The following is a 20,796-nucleotide window of genomic DNA, read 5'->3' on the forward strand; positions in this document are numbered from 1 at the left end:
GAGGAGCAGTGAGGAGCAGAGAGCAGAGAGGAGCAGAGAGGAGCAGAGAGGAGCAGCAGCATCACACTGACCCTTAATGAGACACAGATGGTTAAACAGAGCTGCAGTACCTCTTCACACCAGCAGGGTGGGTTTGGATATAATGATCAGTCCTGGAGTCTGAGCTGCTCTGATGATGATGGTTACTCTGCACTGTGAAGCAGATCTGTGTCTCAGACTCAAACACTCAGTTATTTTTCCTTCTACATGATTCATTGATTAGTCTCAGTTGACTCTGCTGTTGTTACTGTCAGGATCCAATGAGCAGCATGCAGCTCTATTCATGTTTAATCTAATAACATCTGTCCAGCTGTGGAAGCCCACAGTGTTTTTGTGCTTGTATTTTATCTGATGATCAATAAAAACTATTCATGGTGTTATTGTTGAAAGCTTCCTCACTTTACTGACACAATGGATAATATAACAAGCTTTATAATACAACACATTGTTAAAGATGAAACCAGACAGCAGTGTGTAGTCGGCTCACATCTCAGATGTCTATGAGTTGTTAACAGCTCCACCAAATACTGATGTTTCCCTCTAAACTTCTCACATGCTTTCATTTCTATAAATGTTCAAATGATCCAATATTTCAGCAAAAAGTCCAAAAACTGAAACTATTAGTGTATCAGAACTTACCCAGTAAACACAAAACGTTCCCAACAAGTTTTCTATTGAACGTTCCCTAAAGAACATTTTAAGAACGTTGTATAAATGTTCCCAAAACGTTGTAATAACCAGATGAAATAACGTTTTTATAAAGTAATGTTTACAATGTTCCCCTAAAGTTCCCATTTGGTAGAATTTTGGGAAACCTTCCCACAACGTTCTAAGAAAGTTCTATAAATGACGGTTTTGATATAACATTCCTAAAACGTTCTAATAACATGATAGTTGTAACGTTATTTGAGGGTAATTTTCTAACTTTCCCCAGAGGTTCCTGCACCAAGAGAAGTTATTACACATCTGCCATACAAAAATAATAATAATACAAATGTTGCATCATTCCCCACAATATAATCATACTTACCTTTGCCTCCAACTGAACACCACAAACACAAAGGACATGATGGTGGATTTCCAAAAGTCCAAGCTCCTTTTTCAGCCAATGAACTTTCGTGGGGTGGATATTGAGGTAATGCTAACATACAAATATCTGGGAGATCACCTGGACAACAAGTTGTACTGGTCCCCTAACATAGATACACTCTACAGAAAAGGACAAAGGCTCAGATCCTTAGACATCTACTGTTCTATGCTGCAGTCTGCTGGGGAGGCAACATAAAACAGAAAGATGGATGTGGGTCTTGGTCCTCTTCATAGCGCCTTGGTGGAATGGAAGTGATGAGGCAGAGATCCACTGATCCAGCTACGTTGCAGAACTGAAAGATTCTGGAAATGTTTCATACGAACTGCCATCAGAATACATCATTCGTTTTGTTGAGCTACAAAGCAATTGAATTTGCCTTTGAGAATCAATAAGTTCTATTCTATTAATTCCTCTTCCTCTCCACCTCACACACACATCATCATTGATGGCTATGTAGCAGTTTGATTGAAAAAGCAACAAAAGAGAATTGTTACCTATTCAGTACAGTTACAGGCAACATGTAACTTCCACCTAATGGCATCAGCTGATACTCTATGTAATGAATGTGATCCCTGAGGGTGGATGGGGGCAGCACAACAATGTTTTTGCCCTCTGGTCATATTTGGTTTGTTTTATCTTTAATGGACAGGTTGTAATGGATAATGCACAGCCAGGTGGTCTGTGGTCACTCTGGAGGATAAAGATCCTGACAGGATGATCAGGGTTAGGATCAGTATCCTGATGCAAAGCACAGAGGTCTTCATCCCCCTTGAAGAGGTTTTCTTCAATAATAAACAACTCACTGTATTATCCTGCTTATTACATTTTTCATATGATTGTATTAAATTAAAGATTAAGTTTATTCCTCTGAATGAAAATGATCGCACGTTGTTATGGACACAGAGCAATGATCTGTTACATAGCTAAAGTCTGCTAGCAAGACTTTTACAAATGATTTTGTTCCATTTATTCCTAACATTTATCTAACTTACTATTTATATATCTAACTATTTATCTATCTAACTATTTATATATCTAACATTTATCTAACTTACTATTTATATATCTAACATTTATCTAACTTACTATTTATATATCTAACATTTATCTAACTAACTATTTATATATCTAACATTTATCTAACTTACTATTTATATATCTAACATTTATCTAACTTACTATTTATATATCTAACATTTATCTAACTTACTATTTATATATATAACTATTTATATATCTAACATTTATCTAACTTACTATTTATATATCTAACTATTTATATATCTAACTATTTATATATCTAACATTTATCTAACTTACTATTTATATATCTAACATTTATCTAACTTACTATTTATATATCTAACATTTATATATATAACTATTTATATATCTAACTATTTATATATATAACTATTTATATATATAACTATTTATATATCTAACTATTTATATATCTAACATTTATATATATAACATTTATTCCCAAAACCTTCTAATAACCTGATGACATAACCATTATTGGGTCATGTGGACGATACCAACTGCTTGTTTGGCTCTGAATTCCTGTCACTAGCCTACTGGACTGCTTCAATATCACACAGCATGTTAAAGGTCCCCCCCACACCAAAGGCCACACACTGGACCGTGTGTACTCCATCAGCACAATCTCCTCCCATCTTCAGTGCTTGGACCTTGCTCTGTCTGACCACCATGCTATCCTCTTCACTGTTCTTGTCTCCCTGGCAGCTCACAACATGGACCATCACATACAGGACCATCAAGACAGTTAGTACACCAGCCATAACCAACTTCATAACAACCCACCTGGCCTTTGCTCATCCCAACACCCTTTTTGATAGGCTGGCTGCTCACTGCAACTCCTTATCCTGCTGGCTTGACTCTCTTGCCCCCCTCAAAACCCGGACTGCCTTATATACCCGTCTTGCCCCCTGTTATCTCCTATATTTTTGTATTTTGTATCATAATTTAACTTACGGTTTTAACTTATTGTTGATTATGGCACACTCATTAACAAGAACATTAAAACTGGCAACATGTCAAAAAGGTTGCCTACCCCTGATCTAGATGTTGTCTATTTATGTTTAGAATGGATTCAGGAAGGAAGAGATCCAAATATACCCGTCTGTGGAAAAGAGCAAAGAGAAGATGCCAGCATCAGGCTGAGAATGTTGTGAGTCTATCCTCAGAGCGTCCTGCAGTGCCCTCAGTGGCCACTGTTATCAATCCCCAGCAAGCACAACCCTCTGCCTTTGAGCAAACACAACCGACTACCTTTCAGCACCCCGGTATCACCTCTGATCAAGGACAGCCCACTGCTATTGAGCAAGCACATCAAAGCTACACATTTGAAAGGGAAAATTCATCCCAGCTGGTGTACAAATATCAGATTATGAGAAGTGTTACAGTTCTGGAGGTTTTAGAGGTTCTGGAGGAAGTTTTAAAGGTTCTGGAGGAGGTTTTAGAGGTTCTGGAGGTTTTAGAGGTTCTGGAGGAGGTTTTAGAGGTTATGGAGGTAGTTTTAGAGGTTCTGGAGGTTTTAGAGGTTCTGGAGGTAGTTTTAGAGGTTCTGGAGGTTTTAGAGGTTCTGGAGGTTTTAGAGGTTCTGGAGGAAGTTTTTAGAGGTTCTGGAGGTTTAAGAGGTTCTGGAGGAAGTTTTTAGAGGTTCTGGAGGTAGTTTTGGGGTTTCTGGAGGAAGTTTTTAGAGGTTCTGGAGGTTTTAGAGGTTCTGGAGGAGTTTTAGAGGTTCTGGAGGAAGTTTTTAGAGGTTCTGGAGGTAGTTTTAGAGGTTCTGGAGGAAGTTTTTAGAGGTTCTGGAGGAAGTTTTAGAGGTTCTGGAGGTAGTTTTAGAGGTTCTGGAGGTTTTAGAGGTTCTGGAGGTAGTTTTAGAGGTTCTGGAGGAGGTTTTAGAGGTTCTGGAGGTAGTTTTAGAGGTTCTGGAGGTTTTAGAGGTTCTGGAGGTTTTTAGAGGTTCTGGAGGTTTTAGAGGTTCTGGAGGTAGTTTTAGAGGTTCTGGAGGTTTTAGAGGTTCTGGAGGAGGTTTTAGAGGTTCTGGAGGTTTTAGAGGTTCTGGAGGAAGTTTTGGGAGTTCTGGAGGTTTTAGAGGTTCTGGAGGTTTTAGAGGTTCTGGAGGAAGTTTTATGGGTCCTAGAGGAAGTTTTAGAGGTTCTGGAGGAAGTTTTGAGGGTTCTGGAGGTTTTAGAGGTTCTGGAGGTAGTTTTAGAGGTTCTGGAGGTTTTAGAGGTTCTGGAGGTTTTAGAGGTTCTGGAGGTTTTAGAGGTTCTGGAGGTAGTTTTAGAGGTTCTGGAGGAGGTTTTAGAGGTTCTGGAGGTAGTTTTAGAGGTTCTGGAGGTTTTAGAGGTTCTGGAGGTAGTTTTAGAGGTTCTGGAGGTTTTAGAGGTTCTGGAGGTTTTAGAGGTTCTGGAGGTTTTAGAGGCCTTGTTGATCTTTTTTTTATGTTTATTTTTAATTCATTTTTCAGTTGAATTATATTTAAAGAAGGAAATTCACTGTTTAAAAAAGAAAAAGACTAAATGCGTGATGAAGTTAATGAATAATAAAAGTCGTGTTGCTGATTACTGCTTGAAGTGACGATGAGGTCTTAAAATATTTTGAGAAAGTCTTTTTTTTTACTTAGATTCATTTTTTAGGGTTTGGTTTATGCCACACCTGTTTAGTTTTATGTAAATAAATGGTTCAATAATCACAAGTTGACCTCCTTATTGGATTAATGGTTGCAGCTCTAATAATGTTAACAGTTAATCTCTGATCTATCACATTTACAAACTGATGGATATGTAACCAAAATTCAATGTTAGACATAATTTAATGAAAAGTTCTTAGTTTGACAAATTACACGGTCGCCCATAAAGTTGGAATAATTTAGTTTTCTGACACATTCCTCTTTTTATTTCCTATTTATACTCATCAGTAATCACCTTTGACCAGGTGCACTGAGACTGATCAATACTTTATCTATCAAGAATAAATCACATGTTCACAATCATTTCATGGAAAGAGGTCAAAAATATTTTATTGCAACTTTATGTGCGTCCGTGTATATTCTTTATGATTTTATTGTTTTTCTGTTGTTTTGTTGTGTAGCTCATCAGCTGACATCAACTTTATCAGGTAAATGGTGAATTGACTTTCCGACTCCTCAAAGCTCTTTACACTACAGGTCATTCACCACATTCACACATTGATGAGCTGCCATGCAAGGTGGTGACTGAGCTGAAAGCTTCACTGTGTGTGTGTGTGTGTGTGTGTGTGTGTGTGTGTGTTACTGTGTGTGTGTGTGTGTGTGTGTGAGAGAGTGTTACTGTGTGTGTGTGTGTGGGTGTGTGTGTTACTGTGTGTGTGTGTGTGTGTGTGTGTGTGTGTGTCACCTTTAAAAAGACGATTCAGTAAAAACAAAAGGACACTAATCAGCTGCATTATACACACACAAAGTAACACACACACAGTAACACACACACAGTAACACACACACACACACACACAGTAACACACACACACACAGTAACACTCTCTCACACACACACACACACACAGTAACACACACACACACACACACACACACACACACACACAGTGAAGCTTTCAGCTTTAATTAAAGCTCATTAAAGTTTATTGAGGCTTTTTAAAATGCTGGCGTGTGATTGGTCGGCAGGTTGATTGGCGGTTGAGGCTGAGAGGTGTATGACATCATCACAGCTTCCTGTCGCTGATTGAAGACACCTGCAGGCGGGGGGGGGGGGATGTTTTCCTTATAAATGAATGAATTCTTAATTCCTCTGGTAGGAAGGAGGACACACCATAGAAATATAAATATATATATACACATATGTGTGTGTATATAGTAGTATAATTTATATGCTGTCTTCCACACCATTTAAATATATATATATATATATATATATATATATATATATATATATATATATATATATATATATATATATATATATATATATATACACATACGTATGTATGTATATAATAGCATTCATTTCAATGAGAAAGTGTGTCTAAACTATATATACACAGATATATATAAATACAGTGGGGAGAACAAGTATTTGATACACTGCCGATTTTGCAGCTTTTCCCATTTACAAAGCAGGTAGAGGTCTGTAATGTTTATCATAGGTACTCTTCAACTGTGAGAGACGGAATCCAGAACATCACAAGAGAAGAAGTTAAAGGTGTATATATGTATTCATCAGCTATGTATGTATATATCCTCTCAACCCAACCAGTATATAAACCCATAAAGGGCCTCCCCTTTGAAATGAACTGAAGGAATATATAAACAACTATCTGCCATACGTAGTATTTATCTCCAGGGTTAGAGCTCCTGAGTGGCTCCTGGGGAGCAGACGACATCAAGGTGTTTCAGAGGAAGTGGAACGAGCCAAGGAGAGAAGGTCCATACCAGGTGGTCAGTAAGTGTGATGCTAGGTGTTACTGTGCTTCCACAGGGAAGAAGTTAAAGGTTAGATTACTTTACACAAAGAGTATAAATTCTTTGGACATTTTCCAGAAGAGGACGGCAGGACGCACAATTTAGCTCATCGGTCTTCATCAACATCATTCCGGCCTTACATCTACAAAATTAAACGGTAAGTTAATTAAAATCTTATTTTCTTTCCTGTGGGTGGGCTATCTTATTGATATTGATATAACGCTCAGGAGTTTGTCTCGTTATGTATCAGTGATGCTTAGATTTGAATAGGCTAGCCGAAACAATATTAGGACTTTGTTTTTTGTTGTTTAAATTGTTTAATTGTTTAATCTTGGTCTGCATCCGAGGAGCAGCACCTGTTAGCGAGAGGCCAACATCGGCAGATGGGAAATAGCATTAGGCTACTGTTACTGGAATAATTATATCTTGCCCCGTGGTTAACGATTTATTTTAACCAAACCATAGGAACATCGCCTAGAGAGTTTTGGTGAGTTTTATTTTTGTTTGTGTGTTTTACAATGAGCTAACGGAATTAAGCTAGTTCGGTTAAAGAGACTTGAATCCTCGAGGCATAAAGTTGTATTTTTCCGTTTAAAACAGGAAATTGCTGTGAAAATATTGACTTTCTGGACTCTTTGTAAATGCATTTTTTTTATTTCTGTGTCACTGTGGGCTTCACATGTCCTAACGTAAGTTCTCCCAACTCTGTTTATGATTTGTCAAACCGTTTTGCATCAGCTGTGGCTTTTCTTTCATAATCTTAACATTGCAACTCAGTTAAGTTTAAACATTTCAGCATTAAGACTGATACGGTGGCACTAAAAAGCAGCCAGAAATGATCTTCCTGCTTGACATAATGTACTAATTCATACAGACTAATACATGTTTGTTGATGAAAAGATCTGTTGTCATAACTGTGCCACAATAGTGGAATACCTAAAGCACATGAGGATTCATAAAAATACACCTAATTTAACTTTTAAGTGTGTTTTGATTGCAGTCGGACTTTCCAAAACTTTTCAACGTTTAAATCTCACACTTACAGACATAATAAACATGTAGTTAGGCCTACTTCTGGTGTAGTGGAACTAACGTGTCATGTTGATTTCTGCAGTGCAAGGTGTGAGACTGACAGCCTTTTACTCTCATTAGAAACACACATTAGAGAGGGTCCTTATATAGGTCCTTATATAGGGTCCTATATAAGGTCCTATAAGGGTCCTTATAGACACTGTAGCAAGAGCTCCACATTCACATCACACATGAGTAAGAAACATAAAACTGGTACTGAGGAACATCTGGTTGAGTCTGTTGTGAGTCCTGGTGTTTCCCACGAGAGTGAACAAGATCAGTCTGATATGCAGGTTGATCCTCCCAGTGATGCAGCTGATAAATCACAGTTCTTTAAACATTGTTGAAGTGTTTGCTTCCATCTTCTGTCATCCAGACAATTATTGAAGATTTTCAGGAAATACATGATATAAGCCAGTCACATTTGATCTTAGACTATTTTGATTTCAGGCGCTTCATTGGTATAAATCCAGAGAGAGGGACAAAGGCCAAACGGGGCAAGGTTGTCTCCAAGAAGAAAGGTGTGATGGTCCAGAAGAAGTCTTCCAGCAGTCAACACACGTCTCCATGCTACTGAAGAAACTCCTTGACTCTGAATGGGACTTCCTATAGATCAGTGAGTTCTCCTTAATCTTGCTCTCTGTCCATGTGTTGTTTTGACAGTCTGGCATTGCCACATTAAGCCATAAGAGAACTGGTATCATTAGCTTTATAAGCTTTAGCTTGGAGAGTATATTGTACATTCCTGATTGTATAATATCTGTTTGTTATTGTTTGACAGTAGCAACACTGGAATAATGCTGCAGAGGAACAGCAGCTAACTAACTGATGGTCATCTCTTCACACCCACCCAGACTCCCACCGGACCTAAGACGTAAAAACACAAACCTACCTGACATGACTATTTTAAGAAGTAAACTGCAAGACGCAAGCTTGCATTGGCACAGGTGCCTATAATAGGTTCTTCCCTAAATGTTGCTTTTGATCCATATTATTGATGCATACTGTCAAAATGTTCTACAGTACTGTAATAGTTTAGACATGTTCTTACATTTGTTGTCTAAATGTTGTCAATTCTACATTTTCACAGACAGCAGAAAATACATAAGTTTTAAGTTTAAACTCTTATTTCTTCTGTATTTGTTGTTTTTCTTTGACTTTGTTTCCATTTTTTGAAAATAGCAGTATTCAGTATTCATGTTGATATTGCCTTTTGAAATAAATTATGTTGATTCTCTTTAAGTTTTTATTGCTTATTTTGCACAATATTCACAAAAATACTTAAGCAATTGTCTATAGCCCTGAGAATAATGAAGTTTTAATATTGATGCATTTAAGATATTTTAGGAAACTGCTAAATTGAGTTATTGTATTATCTACTGTGCCTGTCTACAGTAAACTGAGAAGTTAAAGTAACAACAGACAGAATATTATTGTAATTTCCAAATATTCATAGAAATATGCTGCATTTATATTTTTTACTACATTAGACTGAAATCATTTAACAGTGTGAATACAGAAATATATATATATATATAAATATATATATATATATATAAATATAGTGTATTTCTGGTTTACAGACTACTACTGTAAAGTCAATTTACGGATGAACACCGTAAAATTACAGTATATTGCTGGCGTGACATATTTATTAGTTTTTATTAGTTTTTATTAGCAGTAACTACACCACCGCTCCCCCTGCTGGAGCCCTGCAGTAACTACACCACCGCTCCCCCTGCTGGAGCCCTGCAGTAACTACACCACCGCTCCCCCTGCTGGAGCCCTGCAGTAACTACACCACCGCTCCCCCTGCTGGAGCCCTGCAGTAACTACAACACCGCTCCCCCTGCTGGAGCCCTGCAGTAACTACACCACCGCTCCCCCTGCTGGAGCCCTGCAGTAACTACACCACCACCGCTCCCCCTGCTGGAGCCCTGCAGTAACTACACCACCACCGCTCCCCCTGCTGGAGCCCTGCAGTAACTACACCACCACTCCCCCTGCTGGAGCCCTGCAGTAACTACACCACCGCTCCCCCTGCTGGAGCCCTGCAGTAACTACACCACCGCTCCCCCTGCTGGAGCCCTGCAGTAACTACACCACCGCTCCCCCTGCTGGAGCCCTGCAGTAACTACACCACCGCTCCCCCTGCTGGAGCCCTGCAGTAACTACACCACCGCTCCCCCTGCTGGAGCCCTGCAGTAACTACAACAACACTACAGCTGCTGTTAGATTAACATTAGAAACACAAAGAACTCTTCTCACAGTGCTGCAGCTGACTAAACTACATTTAAAACACAAGATAAAACTATAACCTTACAATGCTAACAATGTACATTATTACATCTGTCACTGTTTATTTTATTTAGGTTATTATTGGTTGATCTCATTCTTTGGCAGTGTTAAAAGAAAAGTAAAGTAAGTCTCAGTATATCCTTGAGCATTAATTGTGAGTAAAAACTAAATGAGCACAAATATACAGAATAAACGATAAAGTGTCAAAATGCAGCTTAAATAAAAGCTAATGTGTCTTTGAGTTATTTCACATATACAGCTTGTTCTTCTAATAGTGTGTTATGGTGTTACAGTAAATCAGAGGCAAGCAGACCATCATTTCATATTTATTTACACTAAAACACGCAGATCCTGCAAACCCAGGAAGAGGAAGACAAAAGAGGAAGAGCTGAGACAAACACTGGTGATTTGTCTTTGGTACTTATGTTTGATTTCAATAAGTTACGTGTATTTTTAAAATGATAGTATGTATAGTTGTGTGATTTATTGGTATAAATATGTATCGCTGTTACTTGTTGTATTGATCTTGTTTAACTTGAGTTTCCGTCTTCAGAAGCAGAGGAGCGTCACGTCTCTCTCTCTCTTTCACCTGTCTGCAAACACGGAAGAGAAGCAGCGCGAGGAAGAGGTAGGCAGTGTATTAATAACAATATGATGAATATGATGTAAAGTGAGAAATGTATTTAACCCTGTAGAAAGCAGAGACATCTCTCCGTATATGCACACTGTAATGAAGCTTTCCAGAGAACTGATTGCAGATATAATGATCAGTCATCACGACATTAAGCAGGCCGCTGGTTTGGCTGCTAGTTATTAGTGATGGCGGATCGATACCTAAATATACATGTTTCCATCCTAATAGTTCATCTTTAAATAATCATTTCATCAGATTATTAAATCTAATATAATGTTCAGAGACCGGCTGTAGTTAGACACACAGGAACAAACTCAGCTGCTGGTTGCAGAAATGTGCGACGGACAGTGATGGAAAGTTCACTTCCTACATGAACTAGTTCAAAGTTCAGTTCACACATTTTAAAATGAACTAGTTCAGTTCATAATTCAACATGTTGAACTAGTTCATATTTCTTTTGTTTCCAATCTGTTGCTGCGAGCTATTATTTTTCTAAATGATTGCCACAGCTCATATAGAACCACAGACAGCAATTATTTGATCAGTTTTAACACTGAAACTATGCGTCTGATTTGTAAATAGTTGTCAGTAATCATACGAAGATGCTGTATTAATGGTCTGAGGTAGAGCTGCTCTGCTGCCTTCATGTGTTTTTGCCTCCATGCTTCGCATTGTGATGGCGCATGCGGCGGTGCGACTCTGTGCTGGCTGCTGTTGCCAGATTGGGTTTTATTCCCGCTACATGTTAAGGCTGTTTACGGTGTGTTTTAGCCGGGTTTTCTCTCTTGAACCAAGTTAAACTGTGAGAGAGAGCCGTTCACTAACGCCAGAATGAACGCGTTCACAATAACGTTCATCAGGCAGAAATACAGAACGATCAGTTCACGTTGAACGCGTTCAGGCTCAACACTGACGAGTATTATTGGTTCATTTTGTTTGGTTTGATTTAAAATGTAAAAGCATCCATATCGGTATCAGGACACTAAACTCACTGATTCTAGCCTCATTTTATATTTATTGTTATAGGACCATCTCCAAGTGGAATATAGTTAGTCACAGTTTGGTTAGAGTACGGGCCTTTGTTTCTGATCCTTTTTCTTTACTTTCACTTTCTTTGTCTTTTCTTGTCATTATTTAAAGCTTGGTGCAGTTCTTGAGCTCTATCTAAATCATCAGGAGTTATGAGCTCCATATAAATTCAGAGATGTCCTTTTTGTGTGTTTCTAGTATAACACTGGTTGCTGTATTTCAGTGGATACTTGCTTATGATGTGTGATCTTCTGAGAGTGTACTGCTGTTTTCTTTTCTCTATTTTGGGTTCAAAGCTTTATTAGGAGCCTCCATTCCTGCCTGTGTGTTTCAGCTGCAAGTATCAAGTGATTTAGTCAGTGCTGCATGTTTTTAAAGTGTTACTGAGCAGTTAGCTGTTCATGTGTGAACTCTGTCACACTACTACTAATAATAATGTACATTGATATTAATATTACTACTGTACTGCCCATTGTTCCTCTATGACAGCACTATGTAAACTTTCACTGACTGCTAATACTATAAAATGAGTTATATGAGTATAAACGTAATATACAGTAGGGGAGACTGGGGTAAGTTGAGCCAAAGGGTCATTGAGTCACCCCTTGTTGCTAGGAAACGGTAAAAAACATTGATCATGTGACCAAATATTTAGGAGGAAGGCATCATTTCATGGAGTCTGTGAAGGTAAGAACCACATGGGTAAAGTGGTTAGATCTTTATTTCCAAAAAAACATTTTTCACTCTTGAAAGTGAATTTAGTCTATCATAAGTTTCATGAGAATTGTGTTTAGACCAAAATAGATCATTTTAAATGTGTTTTATAAATCAATTGTGGTATCTATGAGCTACAACATGAGGTCATTAACCTAGCATAACAGTGCACCATGTTAGCTGTGGGGACTAATAAAGTCACAATGGTAGCTCTGGGGTAAGTTGAGCCGCTGGGTTGGGGATAGATGGAACAAGAGGAAGATGGAGGGAGGAGTTTAAAGAAGATGGATAGAAGAGAGGATAGATAGAGGAAGAAAGGAAGGATGATGAGAGGATGAGAGTTTCTGTTACTAGTCCATAACTGACCACAGCTGTTAATGTTCCCAAGACAACAGCTGTTTAGCAGTAATATGCAATAATACATTTTGTGTATAATAAATAAAAATACACATGAATGTGAAGAAGTGACTGTTATTTAGGAGGGAGAAGGTGTAACGTGGACTTTCTCCATGTGTGTTTCTGTGTAATGAGAATAAAGCTCCAGTCTCTTCAGGTCTGCGACTTCATCAAGTTCATCCTGCATAAAAACTAAATATCAGACAATGATCTTGTTTATTGTTCAGTGTTTCAGTCTTAAAGTGGAAGTTAAACTCATTTAGATTTAGATCTGGAAACATGATATATATGTTATAAACATGTCAAACTGTGGGATTGTGGGATTTGATCATCTTTAGGTTTCTTGGTTTAAGTTTTCTAGGAGCCGGTTTCACTGACACGCTCAGATTAAAGTCGGCAGGATATTTCAACTTTATTCTCCACATTTCATTTGAATGTTTAAATGTTTTTTCCTCACGTGGCCCTAATACTCCGTCTGAAACGTTGTGTGGAGTTATTTGTCTTTAGACTATAAAACACGGAGCTGTTGAACAGGACGTGCGCTCCTTTACTCTTCTTCACTTCTCCTTTTTCGTCCATTGCAGCACACAACATACACTTCCGCTCCACCCCTCCAAAATAAACCCTCCCACATATACACTGTAAATACTAAACCGGAAGAAACATAAAATGACTCTAAGCTGTCTGCCCAGAAATACTCAGTAATAAACAATAAGTTACAATAGCACCGAATCATAATGTGATATATGTGACAAAACTGAGATACTGTGGCAAATACCACAAATCTAGTAAAGCATTTAAACAACTCCCACCCAAAGTCATGATGAGGTACAAGAGAAACGAGGTGAGGAGAGAGAGCAGACAGATAACACACCTTCATTAACAGAGGCGTTTCAGAAAGGCAGGAATTATCCAGGTAACCGCTGATATGTGTTGTTTTACATATTACACACACACACACACACACACACACACACACACACACACACACACACACACACACACACACACACACACACACACACACACACAGTGAGTCAGGAGGTAGGGGGGTTGAGGATGCAGGTAGGGGGGTTGAGGATGCAGGTAGGGGGGTTGAGGATGCAGGTGGGGGGGTTGAGGATGTCCATAACTGACCACAGCTGTTAATGTTCTCTTCCCGAGCGCACTTTAAGGCATTCTCAACTTTAAATGTTTTTTTTTACAAAACAGCTGATTAGCAGTAATATGCAATAATAATTTTTAACCACTTTTTTTGGACATGCTATATTATGGAAACAGTTATGTTTATACTCATTCTGATTGAAGGGATGCACAACATCCTGAAATATATGCAACTATGATTGCCTTGATGTAGTGATCCTAAATATGAAAAATGGCTCATCTTACCCCAGTCTCCCCTATGTACTCCATATAATATAAAGATTAGACTCATCTTTTGGGTCATTTTCATCACAGCACCCTGCTGGTTGTAATGAATGAGCATGTTGTTGTGTTTGTGTGAAGGTGTTTCTCTGCTATGGATCAGTGTGAGGACAGAGAGGAGGGAGTCCCTCCCTCTAAAAGCTCTCTGTGTGGGGAACATGACAGCCAGACCAAAGCTCAGAGGTGAGATGAGGATCTCTAACTGTCCATCACTGTTCTCCACTCACATCACTCCACCATCATTATTCACACTCACTGTCACATCTGACACTCAACTACTGAATAATAAGTCACAATAACTCAGAATGAACTACTAACTTTGTGAGTTAACAAAGAGCTCAACCACTGATTAGTCAACTAATCAACTAAGATGAGACAGCATCTTTCATCAGATGACATTTTGATGAACAGGAGAACGTTTCTCATCCACTGTCTTCTTACTGATTTTCATTCTGCTTCTAAAACTTCAGCTGCTGACAGTCTGCTCAAAATTCATCTTTTTAAACTCTTTGATTTGTTGTTTGTTTGTATCAGGATGCAGCAGCAGAGAGCAGACTCTCCTGAACCCAGCTGTGTGTCCATGAAGAGTGACCGGTCTATGGATCGTCCTATTACGTTTAAAGATGGACAACCTGCTGATGGAAGGTAAGAATGTAATAATGGTTGGTTGGCTGTTTGGGCTGAATAAACCTCCTGTGTTACGAGGGGCGGAGCAGGTGAACCAGGCACAAACACCACAGACAGGTTCAATGGAAACAGCTTTAATGCTCAGAAACCAACAGACAGGCTTACAGACCATAAAGGGAAAGCTGTTCAAATAAGGTTGAAACCAGCAGGAGCAGGTAACAAGAGGAACAGGAACAGACAGGAACAGCATCACAATCTAGTGTCTAGAATGAAAGAAAATGAGTGAGAGCAGTATATGTAGTGAGGAGCTGATGAGGGAATTACACAGTGGCAGCAGGTGTGCAGGTGGGTTTGAAACTGAAGGCAGGGACAGAAACAGACAGGACAACACAAACAGAGCATAAACAGGGATCATGACAGTCGCCCCTCAAGGGACAGCTCCCAAATGTCCCTCCAGGCTGGTCAGGAGGGAGAAAACAAAGAGGAGAAAGAAGGCAGGACAGATGGACAGGACCACTCTGGAGGATGAAAGAGCTGCTCAGGGCAGAAACTTTGGAGACCAAGGTGTCAACAAAACCATGTAGAAAGGAGACCAAGAGACAGGAGGACCTCAGCAGGGGGGCTGATGTTTTGGGAGCTGGCTGTGTGTCTGTGGAGGCAGCAGAGACTCAGTGAAGCTGGACAGCAGAGACTCAGTGAAGCTGAGCAGCAGAGACTCAGTGAAGCTGGACAGCAGAGACTCAGTGAAGCTGGACAGCAGAGACTCAGTGAAGCTGGACAGCAGTTCTTTGGTGTTAACTACATGCTTTTTTCACTTCTTTATTCATATCAGGATGCAGCAGCAGAGAGCAGACTCTCCTGAACCCAGCTGTGTGTCCATGAAGAGTGACCGGTCTATGGGTCGTCCTATTAGCTTTAAAGATGGACAACCTGCTGATGGAAGGTAAGAATTTAACATCCAGCAATCAGAGCAGCATTTACAGGAGTTCATTTAGTCATCATGACAGAACATCTTTAATAAGCTGAGTGCAGATTTGAGTCATTAAATGTCCTTAAACGTGATGTTTTCTCCACAGAGTTCAGCAGCAGAGCTCAGAGGTTCCCAGTGATCAGTCTGCACAGCAGCATCAAACACAGCTGGACTCCATATTTATGGTGTGTACATGTACAAACACACCTTTAACTATTAACTCCATCAACCACAGATGAAATACTAAAGTAGCATTCAGGTCCTAACAGTGTCCATGCTGCTCTGTTTAGACCAGCAGGCCTTCAGACTGACACATGAATCACATGTTGTGTTCTACCAGTTTAAATGAAATGTTCACTTTATCTTTCTGTTCCAGCTGCTGGAGGAGAACATCGTCACTTTTGTGAAGAACGAGCTGAAGAGAGTCCAGAGAGGTCTGAGCCAAGGTTACCCAGAATGCTTAGAGAGTCAGAATGAGGATGAGGAGGTGTTGGACGGTGAGGAGGAAGAGCAGAGGAGGAGCAGCAGAGATGCATTTCTGAAGATCACAGTGCACTTCCTGAGGAGAATGAAGCAGGAGGAGCTGGCTGAGCGTCTGCAGAGCAGTAAGAGGATTTTAACAGATTTAACATGATGGAGAGGAAATGGAGGCAACATGGGAGAGGTTTATATTTCAAACTCTGCTGTAAATATGCTTCACACATCTGCATCAGATCAGAGGCTGTTTGTCCTCCACTGATGAGCTGAATAAAACTGATGGAGGAGGAAAAACTACACAGACACATTTACATGTTCAGATTTCTAGACTTTCTGTAGGATCCACTCACTGATTTCATTTGTTGTTTGTTCATTCAGGAGCTCGTGCTGCAAAGTGTCGACGTAAACTCAAGTCTAACCTGGAGAAGAAGTTCCAGTGTGTGTTTGAGGGGATCGCTAAAGCAGGAAACCCAACCCTTCTGAATCAGATCTACACACCGCTCTACATCACAGAGGGAGGGACTGCAGAGGTCAATGATGAACATGAGATCAGACAGATTGAAACAGGATCCAGGAAACCAGACAGACCAGAAACAACAATCACACAAGAAGACTTCTTTAAAGCCTCACCTGGAAGAGATGAACCAATCAGAACAGTGATGACAAAGGGAGTGGCTGGCATTGGGAAAACAGTCTTAACACAGAAGTTCACTCTGGACTGGGCTGAAGACAAAGCCAACCAGGACATACACTTCACATTTCCATTCACTTTCAGAGAGCTGAATGTGCTGAAAGAGAAAAAGTACAGCTTGGTGGAACTTGTTCATCACTTCTTTACTGAAACCAAAGAAGCAGGAATCTGCAGGTTTGAAGAGTTCCAGGTTGTGTTCATCTTTGATGGTCTGGATGAGTGTCGACTTCCTCTGGACTTCCACAACACTGAGATCCTGACTGATGTTACAGAGTCCACCTCAGTGGATGTGCTGCTGACAAACCTCATCAGGGGGAAACTGCTTCCCTCTGCTCGCCTCTGGATAACCACACGACCTGCAGCAGCCAATCAGATCCCTCCTGAGTGTGTCGGCATGGTGACAGAGGTCAGAGGGTTCACTGACCCACAGAAGGAGGAGTACTTCAGGAAAAGATTCAGAGATGAGGAGCAGGCCAGCACCATCATCTCCCACATCAAGACATCACGAAGCCTCCACATCATGTGCCACATCCCAGTCTTCTGCTGGATCACTGCTACAGTTCTGGAGGATGTGTTGAAAAGCAGAGAGGGAGGGGAGCTGCCCAAGACCCTGACTGAGATGTACATCCACTTCCTGGTGCTTCAGTCTAAACTGAAGAACATCAAGTATGATGGAGGAACTGAGACAGATCCACACTGGAGTAAGAAGAGCAGGAAGATGATTGAGTCTCTGGGAAAACTGGCTTTTGAGCAGCTGCAGAAAGGCAACCTGATCTTCTATGAATCAGACCTGACAGAGTGTGGCATCGATATCAGAGCAGCCTCAGTGTACTCAGGAGTGTTCACACAGGTCTTTAAAGAGGAGAGAGGGCTGTACCAGGACAAGGTGTTCTGCTTCGTCCACCTGAGCCTTCAGGAGTTTCTGGCTGCTCTTCATGTCCATCTGACATTCATCAAGTCTGGAGTCAATCTGCTGGAAGAAGAACAAACAACATCCTGGTCTGACGTGTTCGGAGGCAAATCAGCACGTTTCTACCAGAGAGCTGTGGACGAGGCCTTAAAGAGTCCAAATGGACACCTGGACTTGTTCCTCCGCTTCCTCCTGGGTCTTTCACTGCAGACCAATCAGACTCTCCTACGAGGTCTGCTGACACAGACAGGAAGTAGCTCACAGACCAATCAGAAAACAGTCAAGTACATCAAGGAGAAGATCAGTGAGAATGTGTCTGCAGAGAGAAGCATCAATCTGTTCCACTGTCTGAATGAACTGAATGATCGTTCTCTAGTGGAGGAGATCCAACAGTACCTGAGATCAGGAAGTCTCTCCACAGATAAACTGTCTCCTGCTCAGTGGTCAGCTCTGGTCTTCATCTTACTATCATCAGGAAAAGATCTGGACGTGTTTGACCTGAAGAAATACTCTGCTTCAGAGGAGGCTCTTCTGAGGCTGCTGCCAGTGGTCAAAGCCTCCAACAAAGCTCTGTAAGTGCACACAGAACTATCCAGATTAATGTAGTTTCATCTTTGCTCAATGAAGAAAAGTAATGTTTGCAATTCGTTTGTTCTGCTGATTCTTCTCCAGGTTGAGTGACTGTAACCTCTCAAAGAGAAGCTGTGCAGCTCTGTCCTCAGTTCTCAGCTCCCAGTCCTCTAGTCTGAGAGATCTGGACCTGAGTAACAACAACCTGCAGGATTCAGGAGTGAAGCAGCTTTCTGCTGGACTGGAGAGTCCACACTGTGGACTGGAAACTTTCAGGTCAGGAGTCAACTGTTTGTAAAAGTTGAACTACCAAGCTTTTATTGTCTTCATACACTGCCTGGCCAAAAAAAAAAGGTCACACACTCTAATATTTGGTTGGACTGCCTTTAGCTCTGATTACAGCAGCATTCGCTGTGGCATTGTTTCGATAAGCTTCTGCAATGCAACTGCAGCAACCCCAGATCATAGCACCGCCCCCACAGGCTTGTACAGGAGGCACTAGGCATGATGGGTGCATCACTTCATCTGTCTCTCTTCTTACCCTGATGTGCCCATCACTCTGGAACAGGGTAAATCTGGACTCATCAGACCACATGACCTTCTTCCATTGCTCCAGAGTCCAATCTTTATGCTCCCTAGCAAATTGAAGCCTTTTTTTTTATTAGCTTCACTGATTAGTGGTTTTCATAAGGCTACACAGCTGTTCAGTCCTAATCCTTTGATTTCCCTTTGCTTGCGCGTGTGGAAATGTTCTTACTTTCACTATTAAACATAGCCCTGAGTTCTACTGTTGTTTTTCTATGATTTGATTTCACTAAATGTTTAAGTTTGGTTCAGCAACATTATGTTCCCAAAGATTGAGGTCAGCTGACTACCTGAATATACTGAATCACCAGGTTATTCCTTCAATGGATTGTTTCTTCCCTGATGGCACAGGGATATTCCAAGATGACAATGCCAGGATTGCTGGGGCTCAAATAGTGAAAGAGTGGTTCAGGGAGCATGAGACAGAGTCCAGACCTGAACCCCATTGAGAATCTTTGGGATGTGCTGGAGAAGGCTTTGCACAGTGGTCCGACTCTCCCATCATCAATACAAGATCTTGGTGAAAAATTAATGCAAAACGGGACAGAAATAAATCTTGTCACATTGCAGAAGCTTATCGTAACAAAGCCACAGCGAATGCTGCTGTAATCAATGCTAAAGGCAGTCCAACCAAATATTCAATCTGTGAATTAACTTATTCAATCTCTTCCTCAGGTTGAGTGACTGTAACCTCTCAGAGAGAAGCTGTGCAGCTCTGTCCTCAGTTCTCAGCTCCCAGTCTTCTAGTCTGAGAGATCTGGACCTGAGTAACAACGACCTGCAGGATTTAGGAGTGAAGCAGCTTTCTGCTGGACTGGAGAGTCCACACTGTGGACTGGAAACTCTCAGGTCAGTTTTATTACTGTGTATATAAAGTAATATGTTTGGCTTCTCCTCAGTTTCTAGTTTACATGAAGAGTTTATGATACAAAAAAGATTGAGTGTACAGTCTGAGCTGAAGTGATGTATCATCAAGTATACAGTAAGTAAAACTCCTTCCACACCAACCAACATGTGATTTATGTTTCTGTCATTTAATCTCAATGAAGACTTGATGTGCATTAATTCAAGTCTAATATAATGGAAAGAATATCAGAAAACCTCACCAGAGCAGGTACTAAAAAAGGACCAGGTACCAGGTACTTTCCCTAGTGGAAACGCAAAAAGAACCGAGGCGAGTCGAGGCGAGTCGTGCTGGAACGGTGTAGTGGAAAAGCGCCATAAGTTGCCTAATTAAATGATTGTGATCACACAGTGAACATTGTTGGCATGAAAAATAAGAACTAAGTTAAAACATCAGTACATTTCTCTGAAATCTTCTTTAGATATTCTGTGGAACAATATTTAACTTTAAAGCCATTTCTTCTGCCAACATAAATCAGAATGCAGCCTCCAGCAGGAACATGTGCTTTCTCTCCTACTAACCTAAAATGTATCTGCATGACACCAACATACAGCAGGGGGCGCTGAGTGTGAACATAAAGGCCTGAAAGACAAAATACTGTTCATCTCATTAGATGAACTGTTGTGTGTGTTCAGTCTGTCAGGATGTCTGATCACAGAGGAAGGCTGTGCTTCTCTGGCCTCAGCTCTGCGCTCCAACCCCTCCCATCTGAGAGAGCTGGACCTGAGCTACAATCATCCAGGAGACTCAGGAGAGAAGCTTCTGTCTGCTGGACTGAAGGATCCACAGTGGAGACTGGACACTCTCAGGTATGGACAGACAGTTGGACACTCTCAGGTATGGACAGACAGGTGGACACTCTCAGGTATGGACAGACA

General features: G+C 40.5%; 2 protein-coding genes across 2 annotated transcripts in view; both read left to right on the forward strand.

The window, feature by feature from the left end:
• The window catches only part of LOC133980054 (stonustoxin subunit beta-like), a 67,365-nt gene that overhangs the window by 42,370 nt on the left and 4,199 nt on the right, over positions 1-20,796 (forward strand). The gene's annotated exons all lie outside the window — the stretch shown is intronic.
• LOC133981113 (protein NLRC3-like) overlaps positions 1-20,796 on the forward strand; it is a 31,202-nt gene that overhangs the window by 9,999 nt on the left and 407 nt on the right. Inside the window, exons 2-8 of the mRNA XM_062419998.1 lie at positions 14,719-14,829; positions 15,888-15,966; positions 16,158-16,386; positions 16,637-18,431; positions 18,532-18,705; positions 19,690-19,863; positions 20,554-20,645. Coding sequence (XP_062275982.1) covers positions 14,719-14,829; positions 15,888-15,966; positions 16,158-16,386; positions 16,637-18,431; positions 18,532-18,705; positions 19,690-19,863; positions 20,554-20,645 — 2,654 coding nt within the window. The remainder of the gene's footprint in view (positions 1-14,718; positions 14,830-15,887; positions 15,967-16,157; positions 16,387-16,636; positions 18,432-18,531; positions 18,706-19,689; positions 19,864-20,553; positions 20,646-20,796) is intronic.

This window comes from Scomber scombrus, chromosome 5 (assembly GCF_963691925.1).
Source record: "Scomber scombrus chromosome 5, fScoSco1.1, whole genome shotgun sequence".
Classification (NCBI taxonomy): Eukaryota; Metazoa; Chordata; class Actinopteri; order Scombriformes; family Scombridae; genus Scomber; species Scomber scombrus.